The sequence below is a fragment of the Agelaius phoeniceus genome, chromosome 1, assembly GCF_051311805.1.
Source record: "Agelaius phoeniceus isolate bAgePho1 chromosome 1, bAgePho1.hap1, whole genome shotgun sequence".
Lineage (NCBI taxonomy): Eukaryota > Metazoa > Chordata > Aves > Passeriformes > Icteridae > Agelaius > Agelaius phoeniceus.
Window position 1 is genome coordinate 155538344 of NC_135265.1, and position 15899 is coordinate 155554242.

General features: G+C 59.0%; 1 protein-coding gene across 1 annotated transcript in view; it reads right to left on the reverse strand.

Moving 5' to 3' along the window:
- OPLAH (5-oxoprolinase, ATP-hydrolysing) overlaps nucleotides 1–15899 on the reverse strand; it is a 49084-nt gene that overhangs the window by 3810 nt on the left and 29375 nt on the right. Inside the window, 8 exon segments of the mRNA XM_077190058.1 lie at nucleotides 1766–1848; nucleotides 1850–1924; nucleotides 3934–4091; nucleotides 6332–6481; nucleotides 8752–8886; nucleotides 10379–10510; nucleotides 11734–11918; nucleotides 13667–13841. Coding sequence (XP_077046173.1) covers nucleotides 1766–1848; nucleotides 1850–1924; nucleotides 3934–4091; nucleotides 6332–6481; nucleotides 8752–8886; nucleotides 10379–10510; nucleotides 11734–11918; nucleotides 13667–13841 — 1093 coding nt within the window.

The following is a 15899-nucleotide window of genomic DNA, read 5'->3' on the forward strand; positions in this document are numbered from 1 at the left end:
CCCAGGGGATTTTGGGGGGGATTTGGGGGATTTGGGGGTGGTCCCAGGGGTCCCTAACCTGGCACACCTATAGGGCCTGGGCTATGGGGGATTTGGGGGGGTCTTAGGGGATTTTGGGGGGGATTTGGGGTTCCTCACCTGCCATTCCATAGGGTCTGGGTTATGGGGGATTTGGGGGGGGTCTTAGGGGATTTTGGGGGTCTCTCACCTGCCATTCCATAGGGCCTGGTGGCTCAGGGGGTTATGGGGGATTTGGGGATGGTTTAGGGGATTTTTGGGGGGGATTTGGGGTCCCTCACCCACCATTCAATAGGGTCTGGGTTATGGGGGATTTGGGAGATTTTTGGGGGGATTTGGGGAGGTTTTTGGGGGGATTTTGGGGGGGGGTCCATCACCCACCATCCTGTAGGGCCTGGGTTATGGGGAATTGGGGGGGATTTTTGAGGGGGATTTTTGGGATGTTTTAGGGGTTTTTAGGGGGTCCCTCACCCACTATGCCATAGGGCCTGGTGCCTCAGAGGATTTGGGGGATTTGGGGGGTTTTTTGGGGTGCCTCACCTGGCATCCCATAGGGCCTGGGTTACGGGAATTTGGGGGATTTGGGGAGGATTTTGGGGGGGATTTTGGGGGGGCTTTTGGGGATGTTTTAGGGGATTTTGGGGTCCCTCACTCGCCATGCTGTAGGGCCTGGGTTATGGGGAACTGGGGGATTTGGGTAGGATTTTGGGGTGGATTTGGGTAGGATTTTGGGGGGCATTTTAGGGTCTCTCACCCGCCATCCCATAGGGCCTGGTGGCTCAGGGGGTTATGGAGGATTTTTGGGGGATTTTGGGTATATTTTGGGTGTTTTTTGGGGGTCCCTCACCCGCCATCCCATAGGGCCTGGGTTACGGGAATTTGGGGGATTTGGGGAGGATTTTGAGGGGGATTTTGGGGCGGCTTTTGGGGATGATTCAGGGGATTTTGGGGTCTCTCACCCGCCATCCCGTAGGGCCTGGTGGCTCAGGGGGTTATGGGGATTTTGGTGGATTTTTGGGTATATTTTGGGTATTTTTTGGGTCCCTCACCTGCCATCCCGTGGGGCCTGGTGGCACAGGAGGTTATGGACGTTTTTTGGGGGGATTTTGGGGGGGATTTTTGGGTATATTTTGGGTTTTTTTTGGGGTCCCTCAACCACCATTCCGTAGGGTCTGGTGGCTCAGGGGTTTATGGGTGTTATGGGGGTTTTTGGGTATTTTTTGGGTATATTTTGGGTGTTTTTTGGGGTCTCTCACCCGCCATCCCGTAGGGCCTGGTGGCTCAGGGGTTTATGGGTGTTATGGAGGATTTTTGGGTATATTTTGGGTATTTTTTGTGTCCGTCACCCGCCATCCCATAGGGCTGGTGGCTCAGGGGATTTGGGGGATTTTGGGTATTTTTGGGTATATTTTGGGGTATTTTTTGGGTCTCTCACCCGCCATCCTGTAGGGCCTGGTGGCTCAGGGGGTTATGGGGGTTATGGGGTTTTTGGGTATTTTTTGGGTATATTTTGGGTGTTTTTTGGGGTCTCTCACCCGCCATCCCGTAGGGCCTGGTGGCTCAGGGGGTTATGGGGGTTTTTGGGTATTTTTTGGGTATTTTTTGGGTATTTTTTGGGTATTTTTTGGGTATATTTTGGGTGTTTTTGGGGTCCCTCACCTGCCATTCCATAGGGCCTGGTGGCTCAGGGGATTTGGGGATTTTGGGGGGATTTTTGGGTATATTTTGGGTATTTTGGGTCTCTCACCCGCCATTCCATAGGGCCTGGTGGCTCGGCGCTCGCTCAGCACCGAGAGCTGCGTGGGCGCCCGGAACTGCAGCTCCGGACCACCCATCCCCACCCCGGTGCCGGCCCGCGCCCCCCGAGCCCGCCCGGAGCTCAAAGCGCCGCAGCACCACCGGGTACCTGGAAAGGGACAAAAAAACGGGTAAAACCACCCAAAAATCACCCCAGAAATCACCCAGAGACCCCTGAGCCCGCCCGGAGCTCAAAGCGCCTCAGCACCACCGGGTACCTGGGAGGGACACAGAAAAATGGGGTAAAACCACCCAAAAATCACCCCAAAAATCACCCAGAGACCCCGAGCCCACCACAGCACCACCGGGTACCTGCAGGGGGGAAAATGGGGTCAAAACCCCAAAAATCACCCCAAAATCCCCCCAAATCACCCCAAATCCCCCCGAGCCCGCCCAGAGCTCAAAGGGCATCAGCACCACCGGGTACCTGCAGGGAGAGGGAAAAATGGGGTAAAACCACCCAAAAAATCACCCCAAAATCACCCAGAGACTCCTGAGATCCCACAGCACACCAGGTAGCTGGGGAGGGAGAGAAATTTGGATCAAAATCCCCCAAAAAATCCCCCCAAAATCACCCAAATCCCCCGAGCCTGCCCCAGCTCAAAGCGCTGCAGCACCACCGGGTACCTGCAGGGAGAGGGAAAAAACGGGGTAAAACCACCCAAAAATCGCCCCAAAATCCCCAGAGACCCCAAAAATCCCCCAGAGACCCCCGAGACCCCCACAGCACCACCAGGTAGCCGGGGAGGGAGAGAAATTGGGGTCAAAATCCCCCAAAAAATCACCCAAAAAATCACCCCAAAAATCACCCCAAAATCACCCAAAATCCCCCTGAGCCCACCCGGAGCTCAAAGCGCCACAGCACCACGGGGTACCTGCAGGGAGAGGGAAAAAACGGGGTAAAACCCCCCAAAAATCACCCCAAAATCCCCAGAGACCCCCACAGCACCACTGGGTACCTGCAGGGGGGAAAATGGGGTCAAAACCCCCAAATCACCCAGAAATCACCCAAAATCCCCCCAGCACGCCCCCAGCTCAAAGCGCCGCAGCACCACCGAGTACCTGGGAGGGACACAGAAAAACGGGGTAAAACCACCCAAAATCACCCCAAAAATCACCCAGAGACCCTCGAGACCCCCACAGCACCACTGGGTACCTGCAGAGGGTAAAACCCCCCAAAAATCACCCCAAAATCATCCCAAAATCACCCCAAAATCACCCCAAAATCCCCCTGAGCCCACCCGGAGCTCAAAGTGCCTCAGCACCACCGGGTACCTGGGAGGGACACAGAAAAATGGGTAAAATCACCCCAAAAATCACCCCAAAATCACCCCAAAATCCCCCAAAATCACCCCAAATCCCCCCGAGCCGCCCAGAGCTCAAAGCGCCGCAACACCACCAGGTACCTGCAGGGAGAGGGAAAAAACGGGGTAAAACCACCCAAAAATCGACCCAAAAATCACCCCAAAATCACCCCAAATCCCCCCGAGAGACCCCACAGCACCACCGGGTACCTGGGGGGGGGGAGGAAAAAATGGGGGTTAGGACCCCCCAAACCCCACAGGACCCCCCAAACCCTCCCAGACCCCCCCAGACCCACCTCGTCTCGAGGATCTCGGGGTCGGTGATCCGGGTGTTGGTCATGTGTGCGTGTGGGACCCCCAAAACCCCTGAGCCCCCAAACCCCCTGAGCTCCCAGACCCTTTAGGACCCCCTGGGACCCCCAGACCCCACAAACCATAGAGACCCCATAGGACCCCCCCAAAACGCCCCCAGACCCACCTCATCTCGAGGATCTCGGGGTCGGTGATCCGGGTGTTGGTCATGTGTGCGTGTGGGACCCCCAAAATCCCAAACCCCCAGAGCCCCCCAGAGCCCAAAGCCCCCGCAGGATCCCCCAAACCCCCAGAGCCCCCAGACCCTTTAGGACCCCCTGGGACCCCCCCAAAACCCCCCCAGACCCCCCCAGACCCACCTCGTCTCGAGGATCTCAGGGTCGGTGATCCGGGTGTTGGTCGTGTGCGTGTGGGACCCCCCAAAATCCCAAACCCCCTGAGCCCCCTGGACCCCACAAACCCCACAGACCCCATAGGAACCCCCCAGAGCCCCCAGACCCACCTCGTCTCAAGGATCTCGGGGTCGGTGATCCTGGTGTTGGTCATGTGCGTGTGGACCCCGCTGCGGCCCCCCCAGCTGGGCCCGGCCCCCGCGCCCCCGGCCACGGTCTCGTAGTAACCCCCCCGTGGGGAGCCGAAGGTGACGTTGTTCATGCAGCCCTGGGGACAGTGAAAATGTCACCCCAAACACCCCAGAACTGACCCCAAAACTGACCCCAAAATTGACCTCAAACCCCGCGGGGACCCAAAGGTGATGTTGTTCATGCAGCCCTGGGGACAGTGAAAACGTCACCCCAAACAGCCCAGAACTGGCCCCAAAAATGGCACCCCAAAGACCCCAGAACTGACCCCAAAACTGGCCCCAAATAGCCCAAAACCAACCCCAAAACCCCAAACTCAGCAGGAAGCCGCAAGTGACATTGTTCATGCAGCCCTGGGGACAGTGAAAACGTCACCCTAAACACCCCAAAACTGACCCCAAACACCCCAAAAATGGCACCCTAAATACCCCAAAATTGACCCCAAACGCCCCAAAAATGGCACCTCAAAGACCCCAGAACTGACCCCGGAACTGACCCCAAATGCCCCAGAACTGACCCTAAACGCCCCAAAAATGGCACCCTAAACACCCCAAAACTGACCCCAAAATTGACCCCAAACCCCGTGGGGAGCCGAAGGTGACGTTGCTCATGCAGCCCTGGGGACAATGAAAACGTCACCCCAAACACCCCAAAACTGACCCTAAAAACCCAAAAATGTCTCCCTAAACACCCAGAACTGACCCTAAACGCCCCAAAAATGGCACCCTAAACACCCCAAAACTGACCCCAAAATTGACCTCAAACCCCGCGGGGACCCAAAGGTGACGTTGTTCATGCAGCCCTGGGGACAATGGGGACAATGACAACGTCACCCTAAACACCCCAAAACTGACCCTAAATGCCCCAAAAATGGCACCCCAAACACCCCAAAACTGACCCCGGAACTGACCCCAAAACTGACCCCAAAATTGACCCCAAACCCCACGGGGAGCCAAAGGTGACGTTGTTCATGCAGCCCTGGGGACAGTGGGGACAGCGTCACCCCAAAACTGACCCTAAGCACCCCAAAAATGTCTCCCTCAACACCCCAGAACTGCCACCCTAAATACCCGCAAAACCGACCGCAAATACCCCAAACCCCGTTGTTCATGCAGCCCTGGGGACAAGGGGGACACTGAAAATATAATTCTGAAGACCCCAAAACTGACCCTAAATGCCCCAAAAATGTCTCCCTAAACACCCCAAAACTGACCCCAAAATTGACCTCAAACCCCGCGGGGACCCAAAGGTGACGTTGTTCATGCAGCCCTGGGGACAATGGGGACATTAAAAATGTCACCCTAAATACCCCAAAACTGACCCCAAACACCCCAAAAATGACACCCAAATACCCCAAAACTGACCCCAAAACCAACCCCAGATATCCCAAAACCGACCCCAAATACCCCAAACCCCGCAGGGAGCCGAAGGTGACGTTGTTCATGCAGCCCTGGGGACAACGGGGACATTGAAAATATCATCCTAAAGACCCCAGAAATGACCCTAAACACCCCAAAACTGACCCTAAACACCCCAAAAATGTCACCCAAATATCCCAAAACTGACCCCAAAACCGACCCCAAATACCCCAAACCCCGCGGGGAGCCGAAGGTGACGCTGTTCATGCAGCCCTGGGGACAATGGGGACACAGGGACATTGTCACCCCAAAACTGACCCCAAATAGCCCAAAACCGACCCTAAACCCGACCCCAAATAGCCCAAAACTGACCCCAAATAGCCCAAAACCGACCCTAAACCCGACCCCAAATAGCCCAAAACTGACCCCAAATAGCCCAAACCCCACAGTTCATGCAGCCCTGGGGACAATGGGGACACAGGGACATTGTCACCCCAAAACTGACCCCAAACACCCCAAAACTGAGCCCAAAACTGACCCCAAATAGCCCAAAACCTCCCCTCACCTGTCACTGTCCCCTCACCTGGCCCCCCCCTCACCTGTCCAGGTTCCCTCACCTGTCCCCTCCTCACCTGTCCCTGTCCCTGTCCCCCCCCTCCCCTGTCCCTTCGCTGTCCCTGTCCCCTCACCTGTCCCTGTTGCTCACCTGTCCCCTCACCTGTCCCTGTCCCTGTCTCTGTCCCTGTCCCCTCACCTGTCCCTGTCCCTCACCTGTCATCTCACCTGTCCCCCCCTCACCTGTCCCTGTCCCCTCATCTGTCCCCTCCCCTGTCCCTGTCCCCTCACCTGTCCGTGTGCTCACCTGTCCCTTCCCCTGTCCCTCACCTGTCCCCTCACCTGTCCCCTCACCTGTCCCTGTCCCCGTCCCCGTCCCTGTCCCCTCACCTGTCCGTGTGCTCACCTGGGAGGCGGCGCAGACGCCGAACGCGCGCAGCACCACGTCCACCACGCGCTGTGACGTCAGCACGTTCCCGCCCACCACGGCGGCGTCGGGGGAGGGGTCAAGGATGGAGCCCGGGGGGATCCGCACCTGCACCGGGGCCAGGCAGCCCTGGGGGGGCAAAACACACCTGGGCACACCTGGGCACACCTGGGGGCACACCTGGGTACAGCTGGGCACACACCTGGGCACACACCTGGGCACACACCTGGGCACACACCTGAGCATACTTGGACATGCCTGAGCACACCTGGGCACACCTGAGCACACACCTGGGGGCACACCTGAGCACACATCTGGGGGCACACCTGGGCACAACTGGGGATAACCACAGACAGACCTAGGCACACACCTGGGTACACCTGGGCACACACCTGGGCACACACCTGAGCACACCTGGGTACAGCTTGGCACACCTGGGCACACCTGAGCACACACCTGGGCACACACCTGGGCACACACCTGGGATACACACCTGAGCACACACCTGGGCACACCTGGGCACACACCTGGGCACACACCTGGGATACACACCTGAGCACACACCTGAGCACACCTGGGCACACCTGGGTACAGCTTGGCACACCTGGGCACACACCTGGGTACACCTGGGCACACACCTGAGCACACACCTGGGCACACACCTGGGCACACCTGAGCACACACCTGGGCACACACCTGGGCACACCTGGGGACACACCTGGGATCCACCTGGGCACACCTGATGTGCCCAGGGAGGGGGTGTTGGAGGCATTTGGGGTCTCACCTGGTTTGGGGTGATTTGGGGTTTTGGGCGTTTTTGGGGTGTGTTTGGGGTGGTTTTGGGATCTCACCTGGTTCAGGTGCATTTGGGGTGTGGTTGGGGTTTGTGGGGTGTGTTTGGGGTTTTTGGGGTGGGTTTGGGGTGCTCGGGTGTATTTGGGGTTTTTGGGGTGGATTTGGGGCCCCACCTGCTTTTGGGGTATTTCGGGGTGCTCAGGGTGGGTTCGGGGTGTATTTGGGGATTTTCGGGTATGTTTGGGGTGCGTTCAGGCTCGCACCTGTTCTGGGGTTTTTGGGGTGCTCAGGGTGTGTTTTAGGGTGGTTTTGGGGTGTTTTTGGTCACCTTGTTGTGGGTCTATTTGGGGTGTGTTTGGGGTTTTTGGGGTCCTCAGGGTGTATTTGGGGTGTGTTTGGGTTTTTTGGGGTGTGTTTGGGGGTTTTGGGGTGTGTTTGGGGTTTTTGGGGCACATTTAGGGTCTATTTAGGGCCTCACCTGTTTCGGGGTGTTTGGGGGTGCGCAGGGAGGATTTAGGGCGGTTTTGGGGATCTCACCTGGTTCAGGGTGTATTTGGGGTACCTGGGGTCTCAGGTTGCTTTTGGGGTGTATTTAGGGTGTGCAGGGTGTATTTGGGGTTTTTGGGGTGTATTTGGGGGTTTTAGGGTATGTTTGGGGCGTATTTAGGCTCGCACCTGTTTTGGGGTTTTTAGGGCATTCAGGATGTGTTTTAGGGCGGTTTTGGGGATCTCACCTGGTTCAGGGTGTATTTGGGGTGTATTTGGGGTGTATTTGGGGTGTATTTGGGGTGTATTTAGGGGGGTTTGGGGTGTATTGAGCGTATTTGGTGTGATTTTGGGGTGCTCAGGGTATGTTTGGGGTTTTTGGGGTGCCCAGGCTGGTTTTGGGGCGTATTTAGGGTTTTTGGGGTGTATTTGGGGTATTTGGGTTTTTTGGGGTGTATTTGGGGTATTTGGGGTGTATCTAGGATGTATTTAGGGTGTATTTGGGGTATTTTGGGGTCTCACCTGGTTCAGGGGTATGTCATGTCCCACCAGGCACCTCAGGCAGTAGATCAGCGCTGACAGGGGGGTTTGGGGTTTTTGGGGTGTGTTTGGGTTTTTTGGGGTGCCCGGGCTGTTTTTGGGGTGTATTTGGGGTATTTTGGGGTCTCACCTGGTTCAGGGGTATATCATGTCCCACCAGACACCGCAGGCAGCAGATCAGCACTGACAGGGGGGTTTGGGGTGTGTTTGGGGTTTTGGGGTTTCTGGGGTGTGTTTGGGGTTTTTGGGGTGCCCGGGCTGTTTTTGGGGTGTATTTGGGGTATTTTTGGGGTCTCACCTGGTTGAGGGGTATATCATGCCCCACCAGGCACCGCAGGCAGTAGATCAGCGCTGACAGGGGGGTTTGGGGTTTCTGGGGTGTGTTTGGGGTTTTTGGGGTGCCCAGGCTGGTTTTGGGGTATTTTTGGGGTCTCACCTGGTTGAGGGGTATATCATGTCCCACCAGGCACCGCAGGCAGTAGATCAGGGCTGACAGGGGGGTTTGGGGTGCGTTTGGGGTTTTTGGGGTGCTCAGGCTGTTTTTGGGGTGTATTTTTGGGGTGTTTTTGGGGTCTCACCTGGTTCAGGGGTATATCATGTCCCACCAGGCACCGCAGGCAGTAGATCAGCGCTGACAGGGTGATGGCGCGGGGGGCGTTGCAGTTCCCCAGAACTTGGGGTCCCGTCCCCCCGAAATCGAACACGGCGCTGCCCTGGGCGGGGGGAACGGGGGGCGTTGGACCCCAAAACCCAACCAGAGACCAGGGGGACCCCAAAAATGCACCCAGAGCTTGGGGGGACCCCAAAAACCCATCCAGAGACCTGGGGGACCCCAAAACCCGGGGGGTGACCCCAAAAACCCATCCGGAAACCGGGGTGACCCCAAAAATACACCCAGAGACCAGGGCAACCCCAAAACCCATCCAGGGCCCGGGGGGACCTCAAAACCCACCCAAAGACTGGGGGGACCCCAAAACCTACCCCAAACCCCCCCCAGAAACCAGGGGAGAACCCCAAAACCTCACGCAGAGACCGGGGGGACCCCAAAACCCGGGGGTGACCCGAAAACCCATCCAGAGACCAGAGGGTGACCCCCAAAACCCAGGGGGGGACCCCAAAATCCAGGGGTGAGCCCAAAATCCAGGAGGGACCCAAAAATCCATCCTAAAACCTGGCCTGACCCCAAAACCCGGGGGTGACCCCAAAACCCACCCAGAGCCTTGTGGGGATCCAGCTGGATCAGGGTCCCCAGAGTTTGGGGACATCCCCGTGTCCCCACAAACCCCAGGGCTGTCCCCAAGGTGTCCCCAAGGTGTCCCCAGGCTATGTCCATGTCCCCAGGCTGTCCCCATGTCCATGTCCCCATGTCCCCAAGGTGTCCCCATGTCACCAGGCCATGCCCATGTCCCCATGTCCCTGTGTCCCCAAGCTGTCCCCAAGGTGTCCCCAGGCCATGCCCATGTCCCCAAGGTGTCCCCCTGGTGTCTGTCGCCCCCACATCTGCAGGGCTGTTCCCATGTCCCCAAGGTGTCCCCATGTCCCCAGGACTCTCCCCAAAGCTGTCCCCAAGCTGTCCCCAAACTGTCCCCATGTCCCCAAACTGTCCCCAGGCTGTCCCCACATCCCTGTGCAGTCCCCACGGTGTCCCCAGGCTGTCCCCATGTCCATGTCCCCATGTCCCCCTGGTGTCCCCATGTCCCCAGGGCTGTCCCCAAGCTGTCCCCATGGTGTCCCTGCAAGTGTCCCCAGGCTATGTCCATGTCCCTAGGGTGTCCCCAGGCTGTCCCCATGTCCATGTCCCCAAGGTGTCCCCATGTCCTGAGGCTGTCCCTATGTCCATGTCCCCATGTCCCCAAGATGTCCCCATGTCCCCAGGGCTGTCCCCAAGCTGTCCCCATGGTGTCTCTGCAGTGTTCCCAGGCTATGTCCGTATCCCGAGGCTGTCCCCATGTCCCCAAGGTGTCCCCCTGGTGTCCCCATGTCCCCAAGCTGTCCCCAAGCTGTCCCCATGGTGTCCCTGTGGTGTCCCCAGGCTACATCCATGTCCCCAGGCTGTCCCCATGGTGTCCCCATGTCCCCAAGGTGTCCCCATGTCCATGTCCCCATGTCCCCCTGGTGTCCCCATATCTGCAGGGCTGTCCCCATGTCCCTGTCCCCATGGTGTCCCCAAGGTGTCCCCAGGGTGTCCCCGAGCTGTCCCCGCACCTCTCTGGGCTCCAGTGTCACCCTCAGCCGCACGGGGGTGCCATCGTCCATGGTGTCCTCGGCCGACAGCGACGTCCCCCAGCGCGCGGCCACCGCCCGCAGCGTGTCCCTGACGGCCACCTCCGCGTTGGCCTGGGGTCACACGGGGTCACACAGGGGTCACATGGGGGTCAGGGGGTCACACGGGGGTCACACAGGGGTCACGGGGTGTCCCCAAAGAGCCACCGCCCGCAGCGTGTCCCTGACGGCCACCTCCGCGTTGGCCTGGGGTCACACGGGGTCACGGGGTCACACGGGGGTCACACGGGGGTCACACAGGGGTCATGGGGTGTCCCCAAAGAGCCACCGCCCTCAGAGTGTCCCTGACGGCCACCTCCGCGTTGGCCTGGGGTCACACGGGGTCACGCAGGGGTCACGCAGGGGTCACACAGGGGTCACGCAAGGGGGTTTGGGGGTTCTTGGGGCGGTTTTGAGGTTTTTGGGGTCCCAGCTGTTTTAGGGTTGTGTTTGGGGTTTTAGGGGTGGTTTTGGGGGTTTTGGGTGGGTTTGGGGTTTTTCTGGTGGTTTTGGGGATTTTGGGGGTTTTTGGGCTATTGCAGGGGGGGGGGATTTGGGGTTTTGGGGTTTTTGGGGGGTTTTAGGGTTTTTGGGGTGCATTTAGGGTATTTTCAGGGTCTCACCTCACATATCCCATAGAGGACTGCACCGCCCCCAGCCCGTGCTGCCCAATCAGCTCTGGGCACAGGGGATTGGGGGTTTTTGGGCGGATTTGGGGCATTTTTGGGGTTTTTGGGATTTTTATGGGGTTTGATGGTTTTGGGGTGTATTTAGGGTATTTAGGGTGTATTTAGGGTCTCACCTGCACATATCCCATAGAGGCCTGCACCGCCCCAGCCCGTGCTGCCCAATCAGCTCCCGGCACGGGGGATTGGGGGTTTTGGGGCAGATTTGGCATTTTTGGGATTTTTATGGGGTTTAATGATTTTGGGGTGATTTTAGGGTATTTAGGGTGTATTTAGGGTCTCACCTGCACATATCCCATAGAGGCCTGCACCGCCCCCAGCCTGTGCTGCCCAATCAGCTCCGGGCGTGGGGATTGGGGGTTTTTGGGGCGGATTTGGGGTTTTTGACGTTTCTGATGTTTGGGGTTCTTTTGGGGTGATTTCGGGGCGTTTTTGGGGCCTCACCTGCACGTGCCCCATGTAGGCCTGCACCACCTGCAGCCCGTGCTGCCCAATCAGCTCCGGGCACGGGGATTGGGGGTTTTTGGGGCAGATTTGGGGTTTTGGGGGTTTCTGATGTATTTGGTGGTTTTGGGGTGATTCCAGGGGTTTTTTGGGGTTTTAGGGTCTCACCTGCACGTGCCCCATGTAGGCCTGCACCACCTGCAGCCCGTGCTGCCCGATCAGCTCCCGCACCAGCCCGATCCCTTTCTGGTTGGCCGCCACCTGTGCCCGCAGGTCGGCCAGGTTGTCCCGCAGGTTCCGCGTCCCCGAGCAGCCGGGGACCGAGCCAGGGGCCAGCAGCGCCTCGGTGACAGCTGGGGACAGGGACAGGGACAATGAGGGGACAGGGACAGGGACAGGGGCCAGCAGGGCCTCGGTGACAGCTGGGGACACACAGGGGACACTGAGGGGACAGTGACAGTGACACCCCCTGGGACAGGAACAGTGACAGTGACACCCCCTGGGGACAGAGCCAGGGGCCAGCAGCGCCTCGGTGACAGCTGGGGACAGGGACAGTGACAGTGACAGGGACAGGGACAGGGACAGGGACACCTCCTGGGGACAGGGACAGGGGCCAGCAGCGCCTCGGTGACATCTGGGACAATGACAGTGACAGTGACACCCCTGGAGACAGGGACAGGTACAGGGACAGGGGCCAGCAGCGCCTCGGTGACATCTGGGACAATGACAGTGACAGTGACACCCCTGGAGACAGGGACAGGTACAGGGACAGGGGCCAGCAGCGCCTCGGTGACAGCTGGGGACAGGGACAGGGACAATGAGGGGACAATGGCAGTGACACCTCCTGGGGACAGGGACAGGTACAGGGACGGGGGCCAGCAGGGCCTCAGTGACAGCTGGGGACACACAGGGGACAATGAGGGGACAATGACAGGGACAGGGGCCAGCAGGGCCTCGGTGACAGCTGGGGACACACAGGGGACACTGAGGGGACAATGACAGTGACACCTCCTGGGGACAGGGACAGGTACAGGGACAGGGGCCAGCAGCGCCTCGGTGACATCTGGGGACAGGGACAGGGACAATGAGGGGACAATGACAGTGACAGGGATAGTGACAGTGACACCCACTGGGGACAGGGACAGGTACAGGGACAGGGGCCAGCAGTGCCTCGGTGACAGCTGGGGACAAGGACAATGAGGGGACAATGACAGGGACAGGGACAATGACAGTGACACCCACTGGGGACAGTGACACCCACTGGGGACAGTGACAGGGGCCAGCAGTGCCTCGGTGACAGCTGGGGACAGGGATAGGGACAGCCAGCCCCAGGGGCCAGCAGGGCTTTGGTGACAGATGGGGACAAGGACAATGAGGGGACAGTGACAGGGGCAGGGACAGTGACACCCCATGGGGACAGGGACAGAGACAGCAAGGCCTCGGTGACAGATGGGGACAAGGACAATGAGAGGACAATGACAATGACAGGACAATGACAATGACAGGGAAAGTGACAGTGACAGTGACACGCCCTGGGAGCAGGGACAGGGACAGGGGCCAGCAGGGCCTGGGTGACAGCCGGGGACACAGAGGGGATGTCCCCAATGTCCCCTCAGTGTCCCCAATCCCCAGAGATGTCCCCAGTCCCCTGGCTGTCCCCACTGTCCCCAATGTCCCCCAATCCTCCAATGTCCCCAATGTCCCCACTGTCCCCAATGTCCCCAGTGTCCCCTCAGTGTCCCCAATGTCCCCCAATGTCCCCAATGTCCCCAATAACCCCAATGTCCCCAATGTCCCCTCAGTGTCCCCAATGTCCCCAATGTCTCCTCTGTCCCCAATCCCACACTGTCCCCAATGTCTCCCAATGTCCCCAATGTCCCCAGTGCCCCCAATGTCCCCAGTGTCCCCTCAGTGTCCCCAGTGTCCCCGTGTCCCACCTTGCTCCTGGAACTCCCCGTTGGTCACCAGTTTGAAGGACAGGAACACCTTTGTCCCCAGTGTCCCCAATCCCCTGGCTGTCCCCAATGTCCCCCCAGTGTCCCCAATGTCCCCAATGTCCCCAGTGTCCCCTCAGTGTCCCCTCAGTGTCCCCGTGTCCCACCTTGCTCCTGGAACTCCCCGTTGGTCACCAGTTTGAAGGACACGAAGGCGGCGCCCTCCTGGGCCAGGCTCTGCGAGTGCGGCGGCATCGACCCGGGGCTGGAGCCACCCACGTCGGCGTGGTGACCACGGCTGGCCACGAAGAACACGGGGCGGGGCACACCTGGCCAGAACACCTGGGACAGGTAAGGGTGACAGTGACACTGGGGTCAGACACCTGGGACAGGTGACACTGGGGTTAGATAGGTGACACTGGTGTCAGGGACATGGGACAGGTGACACTGGGTCAGGTGTGGTGACCACGGCTGGCCACGAAGAACACGGGGCGGGGCACACCTGGCCAGAACACCTGGGACAGGTAAGGGTGACAGTGACACTGGGGTCAGACACCTGGGACAGGTGACACTGGGTCAGGCGTGGTGACCACGGCTGGCCACGAAGAACATGGGGCAGGGCACACCTGGCCAGAACACCTGGGACAGGTAAAGGTGACAGTGACACAGGGGTCAGGGACATGGGACAGGTGACACTGGGGTCAGGGACATGGGACAGGTGACACTGGGGTTACACAGGTGACATTGGGTTAGGGACATGGGACAGGTGACACTGGGTCAGGCGTGGTGACCACAGCTGGCCACGAAGAACACGGGGCGGGGCACACCTGGCCAGAACACACAGGTGACACTGGGGTCAGACAGCTGGGACAGGTGACACTGGAGTTAGATAGGTGACACTGGGGTCAGGGACATGGGACAGGTAACGGTGACATTGGGGTTATACACCTGGGACAGGTGACACTGGGGTTACACAGGTGACACTGGGGTCAGGGACATGGGACAGGACACCTGGGACAGGTGACACTGCAGTTCAGGACATGGGACAGGTGACACTGGGGTCAGGTGTGGTGACCACGGCTGGCCACAAAGAACACGGGGCGGGGCACACCTGGTCAGAACACCTGGGCACAGGTGACATTGAGGGGTTACACAGGTGACACTGGGGTCAGGAACATGGGACAGGTGACACTGGGTCAGGTGTGGTGACCACGGCTGGCCACGAAGAACACGGGGCGGGGCACGCCCGGCCAGAACACCTGGGCACAGGTAAGGGTGACATTGACACTGGGCTGAGACACCTGGGATGGGTAACAGTGACATTGACTTTGGGATCAGACACCTGGGACGGGTGACAGTGACACTGGGGTCAGACACCTGGCCAGAACACCTGGGACAGGTGACATTGAGGGGTTAGAGAGGTGACACTGGGGTCAGACACCTGGGACAGGTGACACTGGGGTTACACAGGTGACACTGGGGTCAGGTGTGGTGACCATGGCTGGCCATGAAGAACACGGGGCGGGGCACACCTGGCCAGAACACCTGGGACAGGTAAGGGTGACATTGACACTGGGGTCAGGGACATGGGACAGGTAATGGTGACATTGGGGTTATACACGTGGGACAGGTGACACTGGGGTTACACAGGTGACACTGGGGTCAGGGACATGGGACAGGTGACACTGGGGTTACACAGGTGACACTGGGTCAGGTGTGGTGACCACGGCTGGCCACGAAGAACACGGGGCGGGGCACACCTGGCCAGAACACCTGGGCACAGGTGACACTGGGGTTACACAGGTGACACTGGGGTTAGGGACATTGGACAGGTAACGGTGACATTGGGGTTATACACCTGGGACAGGTGACACTGGGGTTACACAGGTGACACTGGGTCAGGGACATGGGACAGGACACCTGGGACAGGTGACACTGCAGTTCAGGACATGGGACAGGTGACACTGGGTCAGGTGTGGTGACCACGGCTGGCCATAAAGAACACGGGGCGGGGCACACCTGGCCAGAACACCTGGGCACAGGTGACATTGAAGGGTTACACAGGTGACACTGGGGTCAGGGACATGGGACAGGTAATGGTGACATTGGGGTTATACACCTGGGACAGGTGACACTGGGGTTACACAGGTGACACTGGGGTCAGGGACATGGGACAGGTGACACTGGGTCAGGTGTGGTGACCACAGCTGGCCACGAAGAACACGGGGCGGGGCACACCTGGCCAGAACACCTGGGACAGGTAAGGGTGACAGTGACACTGGGCTGAGACACCTGGAATGGGTAACAGTGACATTGACTTTGGGATCAGACACCTGGGACGGGTGACAGCGACACTGGGGTCAGACACCTGGCCAGAACACCTGGGACAGGTGACATTGA